This window comes from Manacus candei, unplaced genomic scaffold (assembly GCF_025592945.1).
Source record: "Manacus candei isolate 608988 ecotype Guabito, Panama unplaced genomic scaffold, ASM2559294v1 h1tg000014l, whole genome shotgun sequence".
Taxonomy (NCBI): domain Eukaryota; kingdom Metazoa; phylum Chordata; class Aves; order Passeriformes; family Pipridae; genus Manacus; species Manacus candei.
In genome coordinates, this window is record NW_026138062.1 from 60,379,250 (window position 1) to 60,404,835 (window position 25,586).

A 25,586-nucleotide genomic window follows, 5' to 3' on the forward strand; every position below is an offset into this window, starting at 1 on the left:
ACAGTCCCTTAGATGGCAGTAGACTGGGGTTTCTTTCCTAAAAACCTCAGGGTCTTCTCTACATGAAAACCACTTCTCTGAAGATCTGCTTAAATACCAGGTTTTGAGGTGAGTTGTTTCTATTAAGTCATGCACTGTAAAATATGAACATTTTTAAACAAAACCCCCAAGACAACAGAATGCATACTCATTCTTATCTGTAATCACCTGAAACCACAGCCTGCTTTTCACTGCAGTGACTTGCTTCTTGCACTGAGAGTCAGCAGTACCCCGAGACAAGCCTGCTCAGCTGCCCCATTCTTAGGCCAAACCATTAACATACTGTAGGATTTCCAAAAGCAACACAAATATTTAAGTTTAATCTACAAAGTGTTAAAACCATACTATACAAGTGATCACGATGCTATTAATATTAAAACTTAAAGAATTTTATAATAAACCAAAATTACGTATCTGGAACACGTTAGCATCCTTTTAAGGCCATACAGGATCTCATTTGTCAAACTCCAAATACAGCATCCTTTAGGGATTACAGATTAAACACCCCTGTCTTCCGCAGCCTCAACCCACGCTGCAATTTGGCAATTTGACTTTCAGGGCAGTATAACCATCACATGTGGGCACCACTCAGTGCATCCAACAAATGGTCAGTGCAGAACAATGCATGTCCAATATTGTGTGTGACTGGAGCAGCATCCAGACCCCAACTGAGAGTCTCCAGAACTGTCTAGAGAAATCTGTCTGACATCAGAATTAACTGCTTTACAAAGAAAGTCATTTTACCTTTATATAGTGTCAAACAAATCCATTTTTTCCCCCCATCCCTAAACCTATCCTCAGATGAAATGAATATTCTTAGGTGAGACTCTGGATCAGAGAGTAACAGTTGGTTATCAGCTCACAGTAGGGGAAGCCAAGCAAAATGTGTAGTTCAGGACTGTCAGATCAAAATAAATGCAGATGAGTTTTTTATTTTTACTGTGGATGATTTCTCAATAAAAATAAATCATGCCAACTTTACAATGCCAGTAATCTCTTAATATCTGAAGCAGCAATAACAAAATCTTCATAAAAGTGTTAGTGGTGGAGGGTCCAGAAAATACTCCTGCCTACTTGGTGAACTAAACAGAACCCAGACTCTTAATTGTCATTTCTCCAGTGCCATTGAAAATTATCACTCACCACCAGCTTATCATCAATTCCAGATACAGGTTAAAAAAAAACAACCAAAAAACACCATTAGCAAAACCTGCTTGAAATGTTTTCTCTTAAGGCTACAGAAAAATGAGCCAAATTCTTCATTCCACTATTAGTGAAATACCCTCCATGGCAACGAACACATGACCACATCATCTCCAGTCTACTTCAAGTCCATATAAAGTCACATTTATTTATTAGACTTAACACACACGGTTTCCAGTGATTCTTCTGGTTTAGGCTCCAGCTTCTCTGGGAATTCTAATTTTTCACAGATTGTCTCCTTTATGGGTAGATACTGAGAGATCTCGTTAGGTTCTGTGAACAGGGAAGGTGGAACGTGCTAAAAAGCAAAAATTTTATATGAAACAAGTGAATGAAAGGAAGGGGAAAAAAAGTACTCCAAACTTTTACAGACAATTAATCTATAATTTACCCAAAGTCAGGTATGATTATTAAAATTTATCTTAGAACTTCAAATGGACATACAGTCTTACTCCTTATGTGGATCAATAAACCAGGGAAAGGGATTTAACATTTTTAAGCAGCAGATTATAAGAGCACAAGAAAGTCAGAGACATCCATAAACAGCTACAATGTTTTTTAAAAATATATTTAAAATGGGAATGTAACAAACAGTCTTTTTAAGGTTCTAATTCTAGATGGGACTAGGATGGCCACAAGGGATTCCATGTCTTCTAGCCATTGAGATATATTCCCTGGAGTTGCTTGTATTTAGCTATCGATAATTGATCAATCTTAACATGTATCTTAGTTTTATGATGTTCACCACAGACATGTATATAAAGTACTAAAACTCACTGGATTTTAATTTCATATTTTAACAAACAAGGTGGTTTCATTAAGTGAATCAGTATCTTTCTCTGGAGATCTCTGTAGATCACCATATAGAAGACATGTGATGGAAAAAAATAATGCTATACTGAACAAATAACCTCCAAACTTTCTAACAATATTCTTTAAGAAGTGCACCCAGAGCTATTCAAATGCAACCTGCCCTTTGGCTACCCTTGCCATGCAAGGAGCCATACCACTGTTTTAATTATTTCAAATCTCAGTGAAGCAGGAATCTTTTCTGCTTTACCTATGCAAGCTAATCTAGGGAACTGAAAAGCCATATGCATTTCCTCTCTATAACAACAAGCAGGAAAAATTACTTTACAGCACAGATGATAATTTTTAAACATGAGATGAAATAAAACCTAGATCACTGATTAATATTTCAAAAATTACAAAACTATTAAAAAAGCTCGTGTCTAGATTTAGTCCTCTTTATAGGGGTCACATATTGTTAAGAAATGATATAGTGCCCCTTTTCTCACAAGACAAAAAACATTTTGCAAAAATATTCCCTTTGGAAGGTTAGCATTAGTCACTTTTTCCAAGTGAAAGAAAAATAAGGGAGAAGGAAAGTTACAAAAATATGAAAAATCAGGTGCCGGGTCAAGAATAAAAATCAACAGCTGCAACTCCAAATGTGCCACAAATTATGCTGAACCATTCCTAGAGTTTGAAGGTCATGTATTAAACTTATTTGAGAAAAAGTGAATGAGTCTATTACCAAACAGATTTTAATCTCTAACACTACCTGCAAGCATACAACCAGGCCTGAAATTGAGCATCAGGGGACATAGAATACCTGATTTTATACCTGAAGAGTTCTATGAAAAAATAATTAATAAAAAATCTTGGTAACTCACAAGCAGAAAAAGTAACCCAATCCCATCTCTTGCCATGTGATTTGAGCATTTACAAATGCAAATCCTGTTTGTTTACAAATGCAAATCACTAAAACAAATGCTGCATAAGTAGAAAGATTTTTCCTCCCTATCAGTTCCAAAACTAACAAAGAATGACTTACAGACACAGTATTTTCTATGCTGACTGTAAAACAAAAAAGTAGACAGAAAGAAAAAAAAAGTAAGTTTAAAAAATGCAATACCTTTAAACTTGATATTTTGCTTTCTCTGGATGTGTATTCTCGCAACATGTAGGTCTTGTCAGCCTAATGGAAAAAAATGATCATCTGGTATCGGTGCAAGCCAAGCATTTTAAATACATTGAATTCAGTATACATCTGAATTTGGTTGACCACAGATTTTCATCTGGGAGCAGAAATGTATGTTCAAATTCACAAAGACAGAGAAAGTTGATAGCAATGTTCTCTTTTCTAAAAATCACCTTTCTGTGTGCATGCCTAAAAAAAAATGCTAGGACTGAATACACTTGTTAATCTTTACTCACCTAGAACTACTTCATCAGTACAAATACAGTTAGACAGAATAACTAAACCAGTTAAATCTTAACATTCTGTATTATTTATGAGATATCAGAACTCAATGGAATATGGACAGTTATTTGCAAGTTAACACTTGCAGTCTAACTATTAGACAAGCCAAAAATAATTTACTTGGAGAAAAGAACAGTATCAAACTATTTACTGTTGCCTATTTTTCCTCTTGTACTTCCTTCTCTAATCTGTGTCTGTCACATGTATTTAAGTGATTACTTCACATGAGAAATAGCCTACTCTGCTCGTGTAACACCTCCCTCCACAGCACCCACACCTGGTTGCTAGTTCAGCACCACCACAATTATAAAAGACAAATGAAAGTTCAGTTCAGGTAACTTTCGTGCCTCCAAACATCTGTAATAAATTAGAGGAATATCATCAGGTCTATAAAAGTAACATGGCAAGGGAACCTCTGTAAAATACTCATGATGGAAAATAAGGGTTTACCTCATGATGAAGCCTCGTATCATTCATCCTGATAAGTACCCCATCAACTCGCAAGAAAAACCTCAACAGCACAAAAAAGCTGGAAGGCATAACTCTCTGCAAAAATAAAGATGTTCCATTCAGCATATTACAAAGGTACACTTTAAGTATGCAATTATCTGCATCAGATATTCACTATGAAAGATAGTATGAGGAGCTTTCAGTAGTAAAGCCAAAATCTGGGCTGCTGATTTGCTACAACCATGGCTGAACAATAGGGCAGACAGTGCCTCAAAAGATTCTTAGGCAGGATGCAGAAAGAGGGAAAGGATTGTTCCCTGAAGCAAGTGACAGATGATAGAAAGATTTCAAACCGACATATTTTCCAGTAAGATTGTATTTCTAAGAGCAAGGATAAAGAAGTTTGTGTTCTAAAGTTTAAATCCCAGAAGGAAGAACACGCAAAAACTGACTGCATTTTGCATTTATTAGCCAATGAGTCACCAAGCATCTTGTGTAAGCCTCTAAATACTCACTACTTTTACACTCAAACTTGATACTCCATGATCGTGAAGTTCGTCTTCAAACAGAAGTACTTCTTCAAAAAACATAATTTGTTCCCTGGCTTTCAATTTCTCTGTATTTATGTGTTCTGTTGTAGGAACAACCTAAAGAAAAAGGTTAAGAACAGTTAGCACATTAATTTATTGCCAAACCACAAAAAGTTTGTCCTGATCTTTTGAATTCCACAGTTTTAGAAAAGAAAAAGCTTTTAGAGCTCAAACCTTAAAACATCCCAGATTTCTAGGAGAAGTTAAAATTAAAACCAAAGTTTCCAAGAGTATCCTCTTGGAAACAAACATCAAGCAAAAGCAACAGCTAAGAGTGGAAAATTCTTAATAAACTTCCCTCTGGATACGGGCTCAGTAGGTTTTTAGCTGCAAACAATTCTGTTCACTTTCTTTCAAATGTTTTTTCCAAAACATGTGAAGATGCCTCATGTTTACCATACAAATGAGAAATTCGGGTTTATAAACAGGATTCCACAAGTTCAGTATCTCTTCTCACTACAGACCCTGAAAAGGCTTCTAATAAAGCCTTTCTGTGAAAATCAAGTACCTATATGTTTTCCACCTCATGATGGAAAGACCTAATACACCTCATGGTGGATAGACCCTAATACACTTCTGGTGCCTTAAGACTACAGGTCAACAACACATGGTTTGTTTCTGTGCTGCATTTTTAATTCCAGAATAACTCATATGATCTCTAACTAAAGCGTTCTAGTGACTTAATATAGATTTTCTACTTAGTAGCAAGAAATCTGTATACAGTAAAGAAAAACTGGGAACTTTAGTCTTATTCTCAAGATATGGGAGGGCTTGTGAGTTTAAATAAGAGGAGTTACTGCTGCAATAACATAAAATCACTGAAAGCAGCAAGATCTACATATCTGCTTAGACAAACAGGCAAATAACAGAGTACAAAGGTAATACAGAATTACACAGTTGATAGTTCTGCTGTGTGTGAGCAGCTCAGAGCTTCAGAGGGGCACCCAGCAAGTGCTGAACATTCCCACGTGCTTTAATCCTAAAATGCCTTAAGACACCACCCACCCTCCCCCCACCCCTCCCGTTATTAAAATAAGCCATGATTTCATTAGGATAACATGCTGAGAGACAGGATAAGCCCAAACTATACTTTGCAGTCAGAAGTTATGATTTTACAGAAGCCTACTGAAACGTAAATGACAGCTTTAAAAGTGTTTGACTGAAGCAATATGTGGTCAGCATTTAACATGGAGAAAATTGTTACCTTTAATGTTGCAGTATCTCCCAGCAACGTCCCTTTGTAGTCTGTTGTGTAAGTCCAGTCATACGGCTTGACAACTTCCTTAGTGTGCTCAGTCTCACTCCTCAAAAAGCCAAAGAGAAAACAGGTTTGTAGTAATTGCTTTGTAGTAATTCTCAAAAAATTACAATCCCACATAGGACTGTGCACTATGGTTCCCACATTATTCTCCAGCACAAACAGAAGATTTTAAGACTTAATCATAGTTTCACAACATCTGTTTCCGTAATAACTTAGAAAACCATTACGAGAATTCCTGTGCTAACACTATCTCAGTTCTATGAGTCAAAATAAAGATGTCACGCAATATTGCTGAAAAATTTGTATTTCAAGATCATTTTTTCTTTAAGTAGGCAGAAAGTGATGTGCTGATGACACACAGCAATCATTGACACTGCAATTTGCCTTAGTTTTCATGACAACTTTGCTTTCTCTCTGTGTTTTATTTCCAGGTGCTCTAAAACTAATTTGGTAAATACCAAGCATTACAACTAGTTCTCATGCATGGTAATTGTTCTGCTTTATTCCTAAGGCTAAGATTTTAAACATGTACAGCACTTTGAAATACCACACAATCTTGTAATGCTCGAGGCTCTGTGAGTTCGAATAAACAGGAACAGCACTGAGCCATGTTAAACTTGAAGTTTATTTTAAGAAAGCCAAGACACAACTGAAAAATACAGCAGACCCAATTTAACAGACAGGATGATCACAGCAAAGAAAAGCTAAGTGACTTCTGTGATCACACGCTGTATCTAGGGTAGAACCAAATGCAACATGGTCTTCAAGAGTTTGGTCTGTTCTTTTAACTACTTTATGACGGTTTCATACGCAACACACCAGTACTTGCCCACTGGTGATAAAATACTGTACCTGCTCTCTTGCCACTCCTCTGCACAAGCGACTTTGATCATACCTTGACAATTATTGACACATTTTAAAGCATCTGTAGCATTGAACTCAATTCCAAAACCATGATCATGCTGTATTCTTAGGATATTGTCTCCAAACATCATTTCTGGCAGGGAAGGCATGTGTAATTCATCGGCCAATCTGCAGAGAAAAATAAAAGACACATCAGTCAGCTGTAGTTCAGTAAAAGCAGTCCCTGTTCTGGAATAAGTATTCTTTAGACCATAACAATTTAGAAGGCATATCATTGATGTGTTCTGCAAGACTTTGTATTTTCCCAGGTTAATCATTTGACCTGAAATGCAGAATCATTGAACCAAAGTGACTTTTTCACCACAAAAGTATTTCCAAAACATTCCTTCTCCATCAGGTTTGTACAAAAGTCTCACACATGAGGAATCAAAAAATATTTGAGAAGCATGGAGAAGAAGTTTTTAACCTCTTCTAGCAAATTCCTGGGTGGTCCACGAACTACTCTGGCAGGTGCTCAAAAAGAACTTTTAGGAACGAGCACTCATCCTCAGCAAGTCTGAACTCACTAGGCACAGTGGCCCATACCTCCAAATTTAGAAGCCTACAAAAAAGACACTTAAAAGAACCCTGGCATAGTATGTGAAAAGCACAGAAGACATTACTGTGACCTACCACTTTTCCAAGCTGGTAGAAGACTGGTACTGGTATTTATAACTTTAAGCAGAAAAGCCACAGCCAGAGCTACAGATCCAACTGAACAAGGTACTGCATGAACCAAGTAAGCATGATCCCTGCAGAAAATCTCAAACCATCCTATTTCACGTTCTGTTTTGCATCAATCTATATACTTATTTGTACTTATGTACATATAAACATATGCTATATACAAATACACACACACACCACTACCTGATATACACTCTGACCTTAATTACTAAAAGGCTTCATATACTTCTTTTTCTCCCTACCACTACCTACTTTACCTCTCAAGATCAAAAAGGAATACATGACATCTGGAGAGAAGAAAACTTTAGGAAAATACATTAATTTGAAGGACAGAAAGACAAAAAGTGTCGTAATCACAATGTTCACATTGATAACAAGGCATTCCTGAACAAAAGTGGTTATTTCAGTAACCCTACATAAAAAAGAACAATATGCTAACCTTACCAAATTACAAAAAGCAAATTCATAGACCTGGAGAATAAGACCCTACATTTTTCCCAGAGAAGGCAGAATAACATTATGAACTTTTCCATTTCATCAAGTGTAGGTCCCTTGACCTGCAAAGGCCAACTCTAGCACAGAAAGGAGTTCTTGGCTATGGCACATTTAATTCTTCACTTTTCCACACAGGCTGCTGAGGGATTTTTGCGATATATATCTGCCAGAAATAAAACTCCTACAGATACTAATGATGCTCCCTGAGCAATAAAAAAAGGCAAAATGCCAAGAGCAATACATTATAAAAGGAAGCTGACTAAAAGCACTGCAACAAGATGGTTTCTGACTTTTCAAATTTGAAGTGGGATGAATTGTTTTGCAGATCTCATGCTAGGTACCGAGATTTACAGGTAAATGGCTATTTTTGGACTTCCCTACCCTGCAAAATCCTCTGTGTTCTTTCAAGTCTGTGTTATGCCTCTTGCTGCTTTACTTTTCAGTCTTTTTCAACGCATTCTGAAAAACTGCGTTCCTCAAAAACATCTAAACAGACAAAAGTAATTTCTGAAAATTACAGAGGTGACTAATTTAAAATAGGTACAGTTAAAGAAACTGAATAGATCAGAAAATAAGTAGAGCAGGCAATTTGGCTCTTAGACTGGCAGCTTAAGTCTCACTTGTTCACAAATAATGAAGAGAATTAACATCCTCCCAATCTTAACAAAAAAGATCTATATTTTTAAGAGGTAGCATCCTGCAAAATAAGTCTTCAAATATGGCACAAAAATGAAATGGTCTAAGAACAGCCCTCCTTCCCCCACAGGACACAGGTACAGCTTACGTGGATGTTGAAGCCTCATTACAGAAAAACTACTAAATCACAGGATTCAAGTTTTCTTACCTGTAACTGTAAAAACCAAAGGATCATTAGTCAGAAGCAGTTTGAGATTATTTTAGGCATAAGATAAAGATGGAAGAAGGAACATAGGTTTTACCTGTTTTAAGGCAGATGCCCAGTTTTAAAAAAGTATTATGTTGTTGTTATGTTTAAAAATTAACATTTACATAGTTTACTATAATGCTAATTAAAAAACAAGCGTAGCATTTCCAGACATGAGACTTTATCAAACAAATTAGAATCATGGAATTGTCTAGGTTGAACACGACCTCTAAGATCAAGTCCAACTGTTAGCCCAGCACTGCCAAGTCCACCAGGAAACAATGTCCCTGAGTGCCATGTCTACACATCTTTTAAACACCTCCGGGGATGGTGACTCAACCACTTCCCTGGGAAGCAGGTTCCAGTGCCTGACAACACCTTCTGTGAAGAAATTTTTCCTAATATCCAATCTAAACCTCCCTCGGTGCAACCTGAGGCTGTTTCTTCTTGTTCTATTATTTGTTACAACCTCCTTTCAGATAGTTGTAGAAAGTGATAAGGTCAGTCCTGAACCTCCTTTTCTCCAGGCTAAACAACCCCAGTTCCCTCAGCCACTCCTCACAGGACTTCTTCTCCAGACCCTTCCTAACCTCCATTGTCCTTCTCTGGACACACTCCAGCACCTCAATGTCCTTCTCGTAGCGAGGGGCCCAGAACTGGACACAGTACTCGAAGTCCAGCCTCACCAGCGGTGAGTACAGAGGGACAATCACTTCCCTGGTCCTGCTGGACACAGTAAATTTGATCCAAGCCAGGACACCATTGCCTTCTTGGCCACACGCTGCTGGCTCATGTTCAGGGCCTTTGCTGCTGAGCTGCTTTCCAGCCACTCTTCCCCAAGCCTGTAGTGATGCCTGGGGTTGTTGAGACCCAAGTGAAGGACCTGGCACTTCGACTTGTTGAACCTCTCACAATTGGCCTCAGCCCATCGATCCAGTCTGTCCAGACCCCTCTGAAGGCCTTCCTACCCTTCAGCAGATCAACACTCCCATCCAACTTGGCATCATCTGTGAACTTACTGAGGGTGCACTTGATCACCTCATCCCGGACTGTCGATTGATATTAAACAGGACAGGCCCAAATACTGATCCCTGGGGGACATCACTTGTGACTGGCCACCTGCTGGATGTAACTCCATTTACCACCATTCCCTGTGCCCAGCCATCCAGCCAGTGTTTTACCCAGAAAACAGTGCACCCATCCAAGCCAAGGGCAGCCAGTTTCTCCTGGAGAAGGCCTTATTAATCTCGGGAAAGGGAAAAGCAAGATGAATGAGCATACATTTAACATGACTAACAAGAAATTGTATTCCACTATTCCAGAAACTGAAAACAAGAAGTATCTGATGAATTTAGCTGCCACTGTACTCAGTTATGGCACAGCTGAACTGTTCGGCTCCACATTAGCAAATCTGACTTAAGTGTTTGATGCTGACACAGGAACACTTTCTCCAATGGTTTGACAGGAGTGGAAATTACTACAAGAAGAAAGCAAATTATAAATTTTTAATGAAAACCACTACCTTAATATAGCTATTACCAAGACATGCTACTAGAGTAGAGAGTCCACGAGCCACATTTAAAGGGCCCTTAATCACCATTAAGGGTGATTAAAGCTAAGGGTGATTAGAAGCCTGAAAATCAGGCTTCTAATTAGCAGGCATCAACTCACAGAAGTCCAGATCTCCAAAACCACTAGAATCATAGAATGGTTCGGAATGGAACAGACCTTAAAGATCATCGAGTTCCAACCCCCTTGCCACAGGCAGGGACATCTCCCACTGGACCAGGTTGCTCAGAGCTCCATCCAGCTTGGCCTTCAACACTGTTAGGGATGAGGCATCCACAACCTCTCTGGGCAACCTATTCCAGTGTCTGGCCATCCTCACAGTAAAGAACTTCCTCCTAATATCTACTCTAAACCTGTTCTCTTTCAGTTTGAATCTTGTCCTGTCACTACATGCTCTTGTAAAAATCCCCTCTCTGTCTTTCTTGTAGGCTCCCTTCAGCAATCATTAAAACCAAATTTTGGAAATCACCTGTAACCCAAATCACCCTAGTTTCTCCAGCCAAAGAATCAAGCTTCCTATCTCGAAAAAAGAGGGAAGAGCTCCCCCTCCCCCCTAGTAACTGGACTGAGAAGCATCTCCCCCGCCCTGGGAAGGGTCTGTGCTTCCAGCGCAAGGCGCCCAGGCGCCCCAAAGCCCTCGCTGTGAGGGGCTGAGGTTGCAGCCCCGCAGGGTCCCCGAGCAGCAGGGACGCTGTGCCGTGCTGTGCTATGCTGTGCTATGCTGTGCTGTACTATGCTGTGCTATGCTGTGCCGTGCTGTGCTCTGCTGTGCTATGCTGTGCTGTGCTGTGCTGTGCTATGCTGTGCTGTGCTGTGCTCTGCTGTGCTATGCTGTGCTGTGCTGTGCTGTGCTATGCTGTGCTGTGCTATGCTGTGCTGTGCTGTGCTGCGCTGTGCTATGCTATACTGTGCTATGCTGTGCTATGCTGTGCTGTGCTGCGCTGTGCTATGCTGTGCTATGCTGTGCTATGCTGTGCTATGCTGTGCTATGCTGTGCTGTGCTGTGCTATGCTGTGCTATGCTGTGCTATGCTGTGCTGTGCTATGCTGTGCTGTGCTGCGCTGCGCTGTGCTATGCTGTGCTATGCTGTGCTGTGCTGTGCTATGCTATACTGTGCTATGCTGTGCTGTGCTGCGCTGTGCCGTGCTGCGCTATGCTATACTGTGCTATGCTGTGCTGTGCTATGCTGTGCTGTGCTGTGCTATACTGTGCTATGCTGTGCTGTGTCGTACCGTGCTGTGCCGCCCCCCCCGGCCCGAGCCCGCCCCACCTCTCGGCCTGCGCCGACTTCATGATGTGCGTGCGGGCGGCGCTCAGCTTCCACGGCCCGAAGGTGAAGTCGCGCCGGCTGCTCTGGAAAACCGGGTGCATGGCGGACTCCTCTCCGCCGAGGAGAAGGCAAAAGGAGCCAGAACGGGCGGCAGAGGCGGCGGAGCTCCTCTCCTCCCCACACCGCACAGCGCTCACGGCAGCGACCGCAACGCCGGAACAGCCGCCTCAGAGCGCTTCCGCTTCCAGGGGCGCCGGCAGCGCGGAGGCCGGGCGCGGAATCCTGGGATGCATTAGGAAGAGCTTTGCTAGCAGGTTGAGGGAGGTGTTCCAGTACCTCTGCTCAGCCCTAGTGAAGCTACATCTGAAGTGCTGTGTCCAGCTCTGGGCTCCTCAGAACAGGAGAAACATCGAGATCCTGGAGCCGGTCCCGAGGAGGGTGACAAAGATGATTAAGGGACTGGAGCATCTCTCTTACGAGGAAAGGCTGACAGAGCTGGGTCTGTTTAGCCTCGAGAAGAGATGGCTGAGAAGGGACCTCATTAGTGTGTATAAATATCTAATTCTAAAAGGATGGAGCCAGGCTCTCGGTGGTGCCAAGCAATAGGACAAGAGGCAACAGGCAGAAACTGATGCACAGGAAATTTCACTTGAATATGAGGAAGAACTTCTTTACTGTGTGAGTGACCATGTGCTGGAACAAGTTGCCCAGAAAGGTTGTGGAGTCTCCCTCACTGGAGATATTCAAGAACCATCTGGACACAATCCTGTGCAATGTGCTCTGGAATGACCCTGCTTGAGCAGGGAGTTTGGACCAGGTGACCCACGATGGTCCCTTCCAACCTGATCCATTCTATGAGGTGACGTGTGGGGGGCAGGTGGGAGGTGCTGCCACACATGGAGGGCTCCGTGCTGCTCTGCACTCCTGGAGCCACCATGGGGAGAGCAGACCTTTCTCTAGTCTCTGCCCACCACAGGAAAAGGGAGCCAGCAAGCTCCCCTGTGCCCCCATTCCCGGGGAGCCGGTCTGTGGCAGCTGGTGGAGAACATGTGTGTGCCCCGTGGGTGTTCGTACCTCCAGCCACTTCCCCACGGGTACCTCACCGAGAGCAGCAGGACGGCTGGGTGGGAGCTGGGGAGCTCTAAAGCCTCTGACGGCCCCGGGCCATCTCCCTGCCCATGCTCAAAGGTGCAGCAGACATTTCCAGGCTTCATCACACAATGCCCTCTGCTGTGTTGGCAGTGGAACTTCCTAGGTATCAGTTTCTGCCCGTTGTGGAATCACCTGTGCTGGGTTGGGTATGGTTCTTAACATACTGGTTCTTGAATGTTGTCCAAAGATGCTCTTTTAAAAATGTCGAAATGTGATGACAACTTAAAAAATCCTGTAGAAAAGCATCAGTAGAACTGATTGAAAATGACACATAAATTACTACTCCATTGCTAATGGGGAGGTGGTTGTGTTGCTTTTCTGCATCACTGAAAGGGCAGACTTAACTCCCTAAGAATTTCCCTTGGCACAGGAACAAGACACACGGTCCCACTCCTGCTGCTGGAGCACAGGGGCAAGCTGAGAGAACAGCTACGGGAAACTGATGTCCGCATCATGAAAAACATCCCGGAGCAATCAAAACATAGCACAGCTCGTGTCAGAGCAGTCGTCCGCTGCGCTCAAAGGCCTTAGTGATGCACAAGCACGGCATTTAATTATCGTTCACCCTTTATACTGTGTACTTTCATCATCATGGCTAGGCTTCGCGAACGAAGATTTGTGTACTTTATACTGACACCTATATCCGGTGTCTTGCTTCAGGTGGTGGTGGGAGGAAGAACTCCTCCCAAAATCTTGGCTGTGTTACTTTTAATAGCGTTTCGGAGGTCTAGCGATTTGGCTCTGCCCCTCTGCGACTGCCTGGTACTACGTGCCGAGGCAACTCGCTTCACCTGATCCGTGTAAAATGGATATCCACTCCCCCCCACACACACTTTTTACTGGATTTCGGAGGCTCCGCTCGCCCCTCGCGGGCGGCCGCGGGGAACATGGCGGTCGGGGAGGGGGCGCGGCGGGACGAGGCGGCGGGGCGGGCCGGCGGGAGGGGCAGGGACGGGCCGGGGCCGTGGTGGGGGAGGCTCGGGCCGCCGCGGCTCTGGGGGGTCCCGGGCGCCGTAACCAGGACCGTCCCACTCTGGCGGCGGCGGGCGGTGAGTGCGGAGCCGGGGCGCGGGGCAGAGGCGGCGGGAGCGGCGGCGGGACCCGCTCGCCCCCGGGGCGGGGGGGTAGGCGATGGATGCCCAGGGCGGAGGACCCTGTCCCAGCCCTTTGTTCGCTGCCGCAGGGAGAGCGGGGGCAAAATGGCGAAAGCGCCCCCCAGCTGGATCCCGCGCGCTTTTTGTGTGCCGGCACGCCTGGTCAGGCTGCCCGGGGTTGGGATGGGATGGGATACTGCCCCTGCCCCGGGATGTGATGGGATGCTCTTTGCCCTGCCCAGCCCCAGGCGGGCCACCCCTGCCGAAGGCCGCTTTCACTCCCCGGTGAGCAGCGGGGCCGCGAGGGGACGGGGAGCGCCGGGTGCCCCGGGAGTCGCCAGTGCCGGGAGCGGCCGCGGGCAAAAGCCGCCTTCCCAAAACGCGCAGCGGTCCAAAAGTATTGGACAGGCCCGCAGAGGTGGTGCGGGCATGCTTGGAGAGAAACTCGAGGGGAGGCGTTTTTGCAAACAGCCTGAGACAGCTTCGCTAGAGAGGAGCTAAGTTGTGTTTCTACAAAGTATTGGCCTAGTAATGTCTTTAATTACGCTCTTAGGAAAGTACAGATAAAAATGGAAAAAAGGCGTCTCTCCAGACTGACACTGCTGCCTGAGGCCACAGCAGCCACGCAGATGGAAGCATTTCTGTGAGTACTCCTGGCTGTCTGGGACCCGCGGTTGGGCATAGCCGCAGAATTAGCTGAGATGACTTTCCCTGAGTCCCCAACTTCCAAGAAATTCTAATATCAATGTCATATTGTTTAATGGACTCTTACTTTCCTGGTCTGCATATTTGCATTTTTTGGTGGTGGTTTTTTTGGTTGTTTGGCTTGGGTTTTATTTTTCGGTATGCTGTCTTGCAGATGGGTGAAGGATTGAATGGTGAATGGCAGTTGGAGGCAGTGGGCAATAGGCTAAGGAATTGGGAGAAATAACAAGGTTTCACAAAATGAGGTTTTGAGTCAGTGGGATGGATGCTAAGACTGAGAAGTCAAGGATTAAAGGTTCTTAAGCATTTCTGTAGCATAGACCTTGGCTTAATGCAAGGAAGTGTTTTTCAAACCTCACGTACAGAAAGCCAGTTCCCCCAGTCCTTTGGTATTGGCAGCAAAATACAATCACATCTGTAGCTAAGGTGATTATGAACATGGAGAAGCGATGTTGGGAGAGTACATGCAATGGTTCCCAAGTCTTTGAATGTTACTTAGCAACTGTTAAGAAAGAGTCAGCAGGGTATGATTAGCCAGGCATCCCCAGACCACCAGCAAACGCTCCATAGGCAGAATACAAGGTAACAATTGGGATAAACAGGCAGCATTTTTTTTAAAAGTGGCTTTCTTTAAAGTAAGAGAAACAAAGACTGATAGTGATGTTCTTGTTTCTTCACAGGCTAGATGAAGGGACTAAGTAAGATGCACAGCTGGTAAGTATGACCTAGAAACAAGTAATATTCTTAGAAAATTTTAAAGTAAAATGATTTCCTAAAATTTACTACAGGTAAATTTTAACACAGGCAAAAGGGCCTCCAGTCTTTGGAAGGAGTTTGAAGAAATACTGCCTGAGTGTTTCTGAGCGTTGCTCTGCTTCTAAGTGCTCAGCATGTCTTGGCTGCTCCAGCTCTGCATGCTCTGACCATGAGCAGCAATTCCTCCCTCGGCATCGTGAAGGGCCTGAGGAACCTCACCACGCAGGAAGATGGGGCAGTCAGAGTCACCGAGTCCATTGCTATCATCGTCATTGCTATTTTCATCTGTTTGGGCAACCTGGTGATTGTCGTCACCCTGTATCGCAAGTCTTACCTTCTCACGTTGAGCAACAAGTTTGTGTTCAGCCTGACCCTTTCCAACTTTCTGCTCTCTGTACTGGTGCTGCCTTTTGTTGTCACCAGCTCCATCAGGCGAGAATGGATCTTCGGAGTTGTTTGGTGCAATTTCTCAGCCCTGCTCTACATGCTGATCAGCTCAGCCAGCATGCTGACCCTTGGACTCATAGCTATAGACCGGTAAGCTGCTCTTTTTTAATGAATTGTAACAAATTGCCTAGTTGTCTCATAGAGGGACTTGTTGGCTGTTCACAGAGTTGAGAAGCAATGCAGAGGGTAACATGGCGTAGTTGTAGTGTCATTTTTTCTTCAACCCCTTGTGAAATTTTGGTCTGGACCATGACAAAGTGATGTCATCATAATGCAAAATGCAGACGTGCATCTAAAGTTTTTTAGCACTTGATGGTGAATAACACACTACTTGAGAAACATGAAATAATGACTTAAAATTCCAAATTCTACCCTAAGCATGCACTCACACACAAGAACAGATTTAATAGTTGCGCGTGTGCCTTCAGCCAAGTTTGACAGTCTTCACTGCAACAATACGTATTTTTACATGTAACTGTTTTTAGAAACAGGGTCCCTGTGCCCGGTTCGATGTTTGAAGAAGAAAGGGCTAGATATCAACATCATTAAAATATGTTCCTTTCTTTGTCCTATGTCTTTTGTGCTTCTGTTGACTACTGCTTTTCCTGCCCACCAGGTACTATGCTGTCCTGTACCCGATGGTTTACCCAATGAAGATAACGGGCAACAGAGCAGTGGTAGCTCTTGTGTACGTGTGGCTGCATTCCCTTATTGGCTGCCTCCCTCCTCTTTTCGGCTGGTCGTCTTTAGAGTTTGACCAGTTCAAGTGGATGTGTGTGGCGGCCTGGCACAAAGAGGCCGGCTACACTGCCTTTTGGCAGATCTGGTGCGCGCTGCTGCCTTTTGTGGTCATGATGATCTGCTATGGATTCATATTCCGTGTGGCGAGGATTAAGGCCCGCAAAATCCACTGTGGTAGCGTCGTCATCGTGGAGGAGGACTCGCAGAGGAACGGGAGGAAAAACTCCAGCACCTCCACGTCCTCGTCTGGCAGCCGAAGGAATGCTTTCCAAGGGGTCGTTTACTCAGCCAACCAATGCAAAGCTTTCATAACCATCGTGGTTGTCATCGGGGCTTTCGTGATTACGTGGGGGCCTTACATGGTAGTAATTACATCAGAGGCACTTTGGGGAAAAAACAGTATTTCCCCTGCTTTGGAGACATTGGCTACGTGGTTGTCCTTTTCCAGTGCCATTTGCCATCCGCTCATTTATGGACTGTGGAACAAGACAGTGCGCAAGGAACTACTAGGGATGTGCTTTGGGGATCGGTATTATCGCGAGTCCTTCGTTCAGCGGCAGAGGACATCGAGGTTATTCAGCATTTCCAACAGGATCACAGGTAAGACGTGTGGCTGCAAAGGACACTCTTCCTTAATACTACGAAGAGCAAGGTTTCATGTCTGTGTGCTTGGCATGTTTCGGGGCTCTCTAAAAAAAGTGGGATGTTTCTGGAGTTTTCATCAGTCTTTTGCTCAGGTTATCGCTGACACTTGAGAGGAGAATTAGTTTTTTTTTTTGGTGGTTAACGTGTTTCTCCTACTCTAGTAAAATTTTCTCAGCCAGAGAAAAACCTAGTGTTAAGGTTAATAAAAAATATTTATTTTCTTTTTTCTCAAGCATTTCCTTTTGTGTTGCCCACATTTGAGCTCTACCAGTAGTACTTTTTCTACACTTTTTCTGTGATTCCTGGCTTTATGCTACAGCTCTGAGATCCACTGAAGTTACACTGGTGTTACTGTAAATTCAGTTTTTAGGCTTAATGATTGTGAAGAAAAGATCATTAACAAAGTAGAACTATGTAAAAATAGAACTATTTGGTGTCTCCCCATGTTGCAGGCTGAGAGCTTCAGTTGCTCGGTTTGGTGATGTTTTGTTTTTTTAAAGTAGCAATGCAATGACATTCTGATTTTTTTCATCATTTGCCTTGCCCTGTTCAGAAGCTTCCAAAAATAGAACACTTTCGAGGGATATTTCATGCCGAGGCAGGAACTGAAGTTATTTAATTGGGAAGGAAGATCTAAAATGCAGAAGGAAGGTGAGAGCAGCAGGGCATCTGTTATCTTTTCTGCAGCCTGGAATTACTGGGAGAGACTGTCATCTGAATGAAAGGATTCTGCAGCTACAGCCACATCACAAGCTGCAGGAGTTTTGACAAATCTGTATCCAGGAGATGCTATGGATGAACACACTGGGAACTGGGGTGGAAGGGCAAAGACAGGAAATTTCTTTCTCTTTCCAAGCAATAAGAAGCTGACAGTTTCAAGTTTATCAGGTGTATTAGCTGTAGGCTGACAGGAAGGGGAAATAGAGCCCCACTAAACCCAAAACAAAATCTTGAAGTGAGATTCAAAGAAGGCACCTTTGTTAAAAACCTAGGATCTCTTCCCTTCTTGTTTTGAAGATTTCAGAATCAGGTATGTCTGTGCTTTAGCCTTGCTCATAAACTTTGTTACTCACTACTGGCCTGTAACAGCTGCTGGTGGCTACCATGTTATTCTCTGTCTAGAAGGTGCCTGGCAAATATTCTCATCCCTGTGAGCATATACACTTGGTGCTCAGCCTGTCCGGCTCATAAAATACATGTAGTTGAAACAAGAGTGGGAGGGAGATGGTGCAGGTAGAAAGGAGACTTTCCCTAAGGAAAGACTCCAACAATACCTGAGAGCTGCTGATCAGATTTCTAAGATGGGAAGTCCAGAAGCTGTGCACTCCGAATCAGCAAGGTAAGTTTTATAAGCAGAATAATAAATAAAGCAGTACAGTGAGTATTACTGGAAGAGGCTTTTACTATTGCAAACCCCTGAAACATTCACAAGAACAAAACTTTCTTGCAGATTTGGGACTATCTCCTCATCTTACTGCCCTCATGGCAGGTGGACGGCCATTAGGAAACAGCAGCAGCACAGGAGACACGGGTTTCAGCTGCTCACAGGATTCAGGTAAGTACAAGTCTCTTGCTTTCTTTACTTGGGTAGAAGCTTGCACTTGGCAGAACTCACTGGGATAGTCAGTATTTACACACACAGATGTCTCTTGGTGGATGAATGACATGAAGCATCTGTTCCAGCTGTTACAACAAAACTGCTGCAGTTGCTTTTTTCCTTCCTTGCACTCAATATATTTACTTGCAAAATGCTGTTTACAGAATGATGACCCTCCCTTGTTAATGTGTCCTGGGAACAAGACTCACTGCTTTTGTGCCCTTCTCCTTTAGTTTTCTATTGTTCTTTGGAGACTTTCCCTGTATCCACAAGGAACAGAGCAACAAAGGGCTGTGGAGAATGTGCTTCTTTTTTTTGTTTTGTAAGAGACCTTGTTTTGTTCATCCTGCAATGTAAACATAAACACTTGGAATGGCTTTAGCTTATGATTTCATCACTACTTAAGATCTCTCAATTGAAGTTGTTTTGGAAAAGGGAAAAACAGTTCTGCCAGTAATTTTCTATCCAGAATTGTTGCTAGATTTTTGTGGCAGTTGATTCAGCTACCACTCCTTAACTGCCCTAGTTTAAGAGTATTTCTGCTGCAGAGACAGCAGAGGGTGATCTTCTAACATTCGCTTGGTGTAAGGGGTTTGTTTCTTTTGTAAAGGAAAACTGCGGAGCTGGGATTTATTTATGGTGTTCTTTTATGCTGGTAGTTTTATGCCTGTTGTGGGTGTTCTGCAGCTTTATGTGATAAAGGAGAACAACATCCTGGTAAACCTGTGTCAGTAAAGTGGATGTTGTGTTACCATTTTTTGAAGGACAGTGAGCACTTTAAACAAATGAACGAACTAAAGAGATAGTGAGTGCTGTTAGAAGTGCCACTGTTGGTTAAAGAGGGAGTATGGTCCATAGCCTGGGAATGGATATACAGTGATGCACTGTGAAATAATGTTTCACTGGATACTTTTGCTGTGAGGAACTGAAGAGCAGCAAGAAGTCTTAGTCCCTCTTCAATGTTGCCTGCTGCATGTAGTACGTGATTCCGTGGCCTATAGTGCAGTTGTGTCTTTATCTTCCCTGGTAAACAGAAACTGGGCTTTTCATGTTATGAAAAACAGATAAAGTATGAAAGAGGAAAAAATCCAAGTGGTGCCAGCTGTACACAAAATACGAAGTGAGACCTGAGTCCAAATTACTAGAAATGTTGCCTTAAGATCAGTTATTCCAAGGAAAAAGATCCACCATGTAAGAATAAGAAGCTAGTTTCTTCACCAGCCACGTTTGAAAAAAAGCACTAAAATTCTACTGCATGAAAGAATATATCTTTCTAGTGCCACTCTTCCATTACATGCTATGTTTCTGAGGAGGATTTGGTACCCTAGTAGATCAGTAAGAGTCTACTGCTTTCAGATCAAAAGCAGTCAAGTGGGTGAAGAGGGATATGAAATCACTATCCAGAGGAGTTAAAAAATCTGGAAGGGACTTTGTCCTAGGTCTGTTGTCACATCACAGGAGTAAATGGATTGATAGTAGAGTGCCATATATTGAATGTGTGCAATCTGTGTCTTCCAACAACAGCTTCCCTGAGGACTGCTTTCTCAGCAGTGCCCTAGTGTGTCCACAAAATACTTACTCTGCTTTTCCTTTATGCAGCAGAGAGACCAGCATTACAAGGAAGGTGTAGGCTGCAGCCTTGCCCTCTGTGTGAAAGCATTGCAGAGATACCAAGAATTTCCTTGTGCTTTTTAAACTCTTATTTTATGTTGGAAAGGTGCAAAGCAGATTCAGGGAGGTGAAATTTAAAAAAAAAAAAAAATCCTCAACTGGAAAAAAGACTCGTTGGACAAAAATCATTCCCAACCAGCAAGGGATTTTTCCCCATTAAAATACACTTCAAGAAAGTGAAAGTAGGTTACTAGAGACAAACTAAATTGAACAGAAAAATTCTGCAGTTCAAATTCTACCCAGGTCTGATTACAAGCAGACATTTGGCAGCTATGGTTGTTTGCCTCTTGGGTAGCCACTGTTAGCCTCTTGTCTTCATCAGGAAATGGGGGAAGTTGCTCTCAACTTTACCTTTATTTACTGAAGGTAAGGTTTCACCTTTATCTGCTGTCCTATTGACATTATAAGCTCTTCAGCTGAGAATTTTGAAGCTGCTTGAAGTTTTAGATGGCTAGTGAGAAAAGATTTCCCAATCCTTTGAATGAAAACTCTGACCTCATTCTTTTCTTTTTCAGTGTTTAATTTGTGCTGAAGTTTACTCCCAAAAGCTGAGTTTAGATGTCTTTTGAAGGAACTGCTATAGACAGAAAAGTTTTTGCCAGGACATTGTATCCAGGTGTTACTGTCTTACTTGAGAATGCTTGCATTGTTTCAGGAACAGATACAATGCTTCTTGAAGATTATAGCTCAGATGGCCCTCATGCCCCACACTGCATCTGTCCTCCTCGACGGAGGAGTTCAGTGACATTTGAAGATGAAGTAGAGCAAATCAAAGGTGAGTTTAGGGGTAAGTATGTAAATGCTCAGAACTAACTATATTGCCTGCTCAGGAAGTCTCTCAGAACCTTCATAATTGTCTTACAACATCACTGATCACTCTTTGCCTTGACAGACCTCACCATTCATGCAGGTACAAGAGAAAGCAAGATCAGGTCTTTCTTCTAGTTCTCAAGTAACAACAGACAAGGACAAGTTAGAAGCTGGGATTGCCGGCATACATATCATTTATATAGCACAGCAGTATCCTCTCTGCAACTCCATTTATCTTGGTGGCTGTTGCAGTCTGTTTTGTGTTTCTCAGAGAATATATTTTCCTGTGCTCATATTTTGATTGCAATATCCCTGTGTTCCTCATTTGCTGCCTCCTCTCAACTTTATCATTCACAAACTTGAAATTCTTCTATTTACACACTTGAATAGTCTGAATATAATTTCATTCTGTTATACTTACTTTTTTTACTTAACTTCTATTTCACTTTGCTGGGTATGTTCCTCAGCAGATATGGGTGAAAATAGATAAACAACATGCACTTATTTCAGTCAAATCACTCTTTGATTCTCTGCTAGCAAAGCGTTGCTGTGATCATCTGTAAAATGTTGGAAAGTTAATTTACTCTGGTAGTTACAATAATATGGAATAGAAGGCTAACAACCTAATTTTCTAAACAGTACGTGATTGTGGACAGTATGAAAACGAGCAGAAAGCCTTGAAGATTCAAGTAATAATAAAACCTGAGATAATGAGAATCCTTTCTATGGAATTTTTAAGCATCTTAGCAAAATTCACTTTAGTCCTCTTCCCAGCATGAGATGAATATTTCCTTGTACAAATACCTTATCATATATACCCATTATCTTTATGAGTGATTACATGGGAGCTGACATCTAATTTTTTGTCTGAGCAAAAGAGGAAGGTCTTAGTGAAAAAGTTCCTCACAGGTTTAGCAATTCTCTCTGGTAAGTCTCAGGGTTTTCAGGATCCCTGAGACTTTAAATTATTTCAGCAGCCTCACTGAAGAGTTACATTTAGGATGAACACCTTTGTTATTCAACATGTTGGTGGGTAGAGAAGTATACAGATGCTACAAGAGCAACTGCACCAGCACTGAAGAGCAGGTGTATCCCAGGTCACTCTGGGATATTGTGTTCATAGAATGGTTTTGAAAGCCTGAGTATTGTTGGCAAATGTGCTCTGTAGAACAGTTATTTTGCAGAGGACATGATCATACCTGTAAAAAAGGATCAATATTGGTCTTAAAGCATTTGCACAGCCGTGCTGATCAACACTTATGCTGCCTTTTTTTTACCTCTTTTTTTCCCAGAAGCTGCAAAGAATTCTGTTCTTCACGTAAAAGCCGAAGTCCATAAATCTCTGGACAGTTATGCAACCAGTCTAGCAAGAGCTATTGAAGCTGATGTGAAACTCAGCTTGTTTGGGGAAGATGCTTTACCAGGAGCCCTGTTCCCGGTGCGGACTCTGCCAGGAGGCAGCATGAACACACGGCGTGGTGCCAGGCCCCATGCCAGCCAAAGACTGAAGTTGCAGAGCATCGATGAAGGGAATATCTGACACCAGCACTGGAGTAAGAAAAGAGAACAAAACCACTAAGCAGGACCTATTGCAGCTGTTAGTGTTTCAACAGAACCAGGATACCTTGTCGGAATGTTTTCAGTGTTTTTTCAACATTTGAAAGCCAGCTGAATTTTGGTACTTGCATCAGCATTTTACAGTAGTGTTTGTTTACTGTTTAGGGTGCTATTGACTTTTCTGTGCCATGTCTTTATCACACAGTTCATAGGAATGGAGGGTTTGGTTTCGCTGACCAGATCGTTAGTCTGTTGAATCTTGGGTCCATTATTGGCCAAAGCTGATAAAGGAAAAAAGCAGGAAAAGTATGTGCAGTGTTTTAATTTATTGTTGTACTCATCATCTTCTGAACACCAGGATAATCAGTTGATACTTGATAGCTGGAGTGCTCTGATAGGAGCTTGTACATGGGAAACTACATACAGCCTTACTGTCACAGACTTCTAGATGAGGAGCATGGACTTTACTGAGGGCAAAACCTGAATTTTTCAGAAAGCTCACGCAGCTTATAGTCCCACCTACCTTTGCTGGGGGATATTTCTGTTTGTTCAGCCATCAGAATGGCACATCAGATCTGACAGTGGATTGTGCATTGCTTCAGAGGTATGGAGCACCAGCCTCTCTGGATATAGTGGGTGGGAGCAGACCTGTGCTGGAAAAGCATAAAGATGGTATTTGAGGAAATCGTTAATGCAGAATTTTTAGTTTCTCTGAGAACTTCAGCTCACATCCCTGGTTTTGCTTTTACTAAAAGGGTACTCTGTGGCTGTGCTAAGCTTGACAGAATATAAACAAGATATTGCCACTTCATATTCAGGATTCATCTTTTCTAGAGAGAAAAGAGTTGTTTTGGTGTTTTGTTTTTTTTCAGTCATGAGGGAATGTAGTATTTAAGCTATACTGACCTCAGTGCTTCTATTTCTTGGAGTATTAATTAATCTCAAAAATAAGAACATTTGGCACTTAGATTGCACTTTGCATGTTCTTAAGCACTGTACAGACATTACCTTGTTAGGCCTTTGTGAGAAGGTTGATCAGCCCTGCTTGCCAAAGAAGGGGAACTCAGCACAGTCATGCTGCTGGCAGTGAAACAGTCTGCAAAGGTGGAAAGGTTTGTTGTGAAAAGAAGGATTAGGTGGATCATACAAGTATAACCAGCTTCACCTTTCTGTGCCTTCCTGGGCTACCCCCTTCTGTACTTTGAAGGGGTTACAGCCCTGCCTTACTGCATATTTCAAGGAGAGGGAAACAAAAGTGAGCAGGATAATTCCTTGGGGGTGGGCAGTGAGTAGCAAATGGACTTAAGGACCAAGGATTTGCATTTGTTTACTCTGTGTCTGCTCCCCTGTGCCTTCACCTTTCCCCAGAAGTGGCTTGTATGAGGTTTTGCTGGAGATTGTTTGGAAATCAAGAGTAGGATGTTTCCATCTGAGCAAAAACTGGGTGTAGACTTGTTAAGTTTTGTCTTTGTGTGAGTTATTCAGAGACACAGAAGTGTCGTGAGGCAGAGCCTCAGTCCAGTACTGTATTTAGACATCCTATTTGTCTGTGTTCCTGACTCAGAAATGTATTTCAGCACAAGCTTATGTCCATCTCTGGACAAAGCAACTTGACTTTATGAACTTGCCTGAGTCCCATTAAGTTCCCATGCAAAATATAACTGCATACTTAAAATTCAGTACATGGTTTGCTGATTTAAGAACAGGCTGTTACAGTAAGAACACTTAAGCTCCAATAAGATGGCTCTTTGCATAATGCAGGACTAAAACAATAATAGGGAGGTTCTTACTCCTGCATTTTTTGCTTCTAGTGTGTTAGATAAATTGGCACCTGTGGGCATTCGTTAGAAAAGCAAAACTAAAAATCCCAGTATTTGCCAGGAAATGCCCTGCAGTGAGGTCATTATTGCTATCGTTAACATTACAATCACAGCTGCTTCTAGTACTCAACACTCCTGAAGGAACATGCTTGCCTGCTTGCCTCGAAGTATTTTGTGTGCATCCCTTTTATTCAATATTCCTGCTTCGGAACAAGCTGAGCAAAGTCGTTGCTGAATGTGAAAAGGGCACACAGTATGTATGCATTGTGGTGGAGTCGGTGCCGGCCCAAAACGGTCTGTGTTTAGGCAGAAAAATTCCAGGGCATATGTGAAAGGACAAAATCGTTAGTATTGTGTAAAAAGCACATTTTTCACACAGGTACTGAGCCAAATTCAGCCTTCAGGCAGGTTGTGTCAGTTTACACCGTGACTGAATTTGGCTCCAGTGTTAATGTCACTAATCCGTTATTCAGTGTAAATGTTGTTAATATTTTTGTATACACGTTATAACCCTTCTGTAATTCTGCTACTACCCAAGTCATTCTCTCACCTGAGTTGTCATTAAAGAAGAAATGCACTCGTTTTGTAAAACTGTATTCCCCATCCTAAATACAAAAGAGGAAAAAAACCCAAACACTTATTTCCGGCTCTTGATGGTCTGCGCTATTTGTTTACACTACTGTTACTTCAACTTGAATTCATCTTTTAAGTGTTTTACTTTTAAAAGCACGTTCAGCTCCCAGGATGAGCCTGACAGCGGCAGCGCCTGGAGCAGTTTTCACAGGACGGGGAGGCATTCTGGGTCGAGCAGGGCTCTCTGAGCCCGGGCAGATTTTGAGAGCGCGGCGCTGCTGGATGTGATGCCGGGGCAGGTTCTGGAAGCTGGATGTGATCCCGATCCCGGGGCGGTGCCCGAGCCTTTCCCGCACCTCGTTGGCCACGCCCCCTCCCCATGGCCGCGCCCCCTTCCCGTCG

General features: G+C 42.8%; 2 protein-coding genes across 2 annotated transcripts; one reads left to right on the plus strand and one right to left on the minus strand.

Moving 5' to 3' along the window:
• Positions 1 to 1,364: 1,364 nt before the first annotated feature.
• On the minus strand, positions 1,365 to 11,850 carry TIPRL (TOR signaling pathway regulator). Its single transcript, XM_051781077.1, has 7 exons — positions 11,617 to 11,850; positions 6,662 to 6,841; positions 5,753 to 5,852; positions 4,474 to 4,605; positions 3,959 to 4,054; positions 3,161 to 3,223; positions 1,365 to 1,540 (listed from the first exon to the last, which is right to left on the minus strand). The coding sequence occupies exons 1-7, from the start codon at positions 11,715 to 11,717 to the stop codon at positions 1,388 to 1,390; spliced, it is 825 nt and encodes a 274-aa protein (XP_051637037.1). The 5' UTR covers positions 11,718 to 11,850; the 3' UTR covers positions 1,365 to 1,387.
• Positions 11,851 to 12,146: 296 nt separating this feature from the next.
• Positions 12,147 to 25,228, plus strand: GPR161 (G protein-coupled receptor 161). The gene is made up of 9 exons (XM_051780999.1): positions 12,147 to 12,160; positions 13,139 to 13,817; positions 14,416 to 14,505; positions 15,248 to 15,281; positions 15,372 to 15,860; positions 16,387 to 17,111; positions 18,607 to 18,711; positions 21,080 to 21,199; positions 22,527 to 25,228. The coding sequence occupies exons 5-9, from the start codon at positions 15,493 to 15,495 to the stop codon at positions 22,772 to 22,774; spliced, it is 1,566 nt and encodes a 521-aa protein (XP_051636959.1). The 5' UTR covers positions 12,147 to 12,160; positions 13,139 to 13,817; positions 14,416 to 14,505; positions 15,248 to 15,281; positions 15,372 to 15,492; the 3' UTR covers positions 22,775 to 25,228.
• Positions 25,229 to 25,586: the final 358 nt, after the last annotated feature.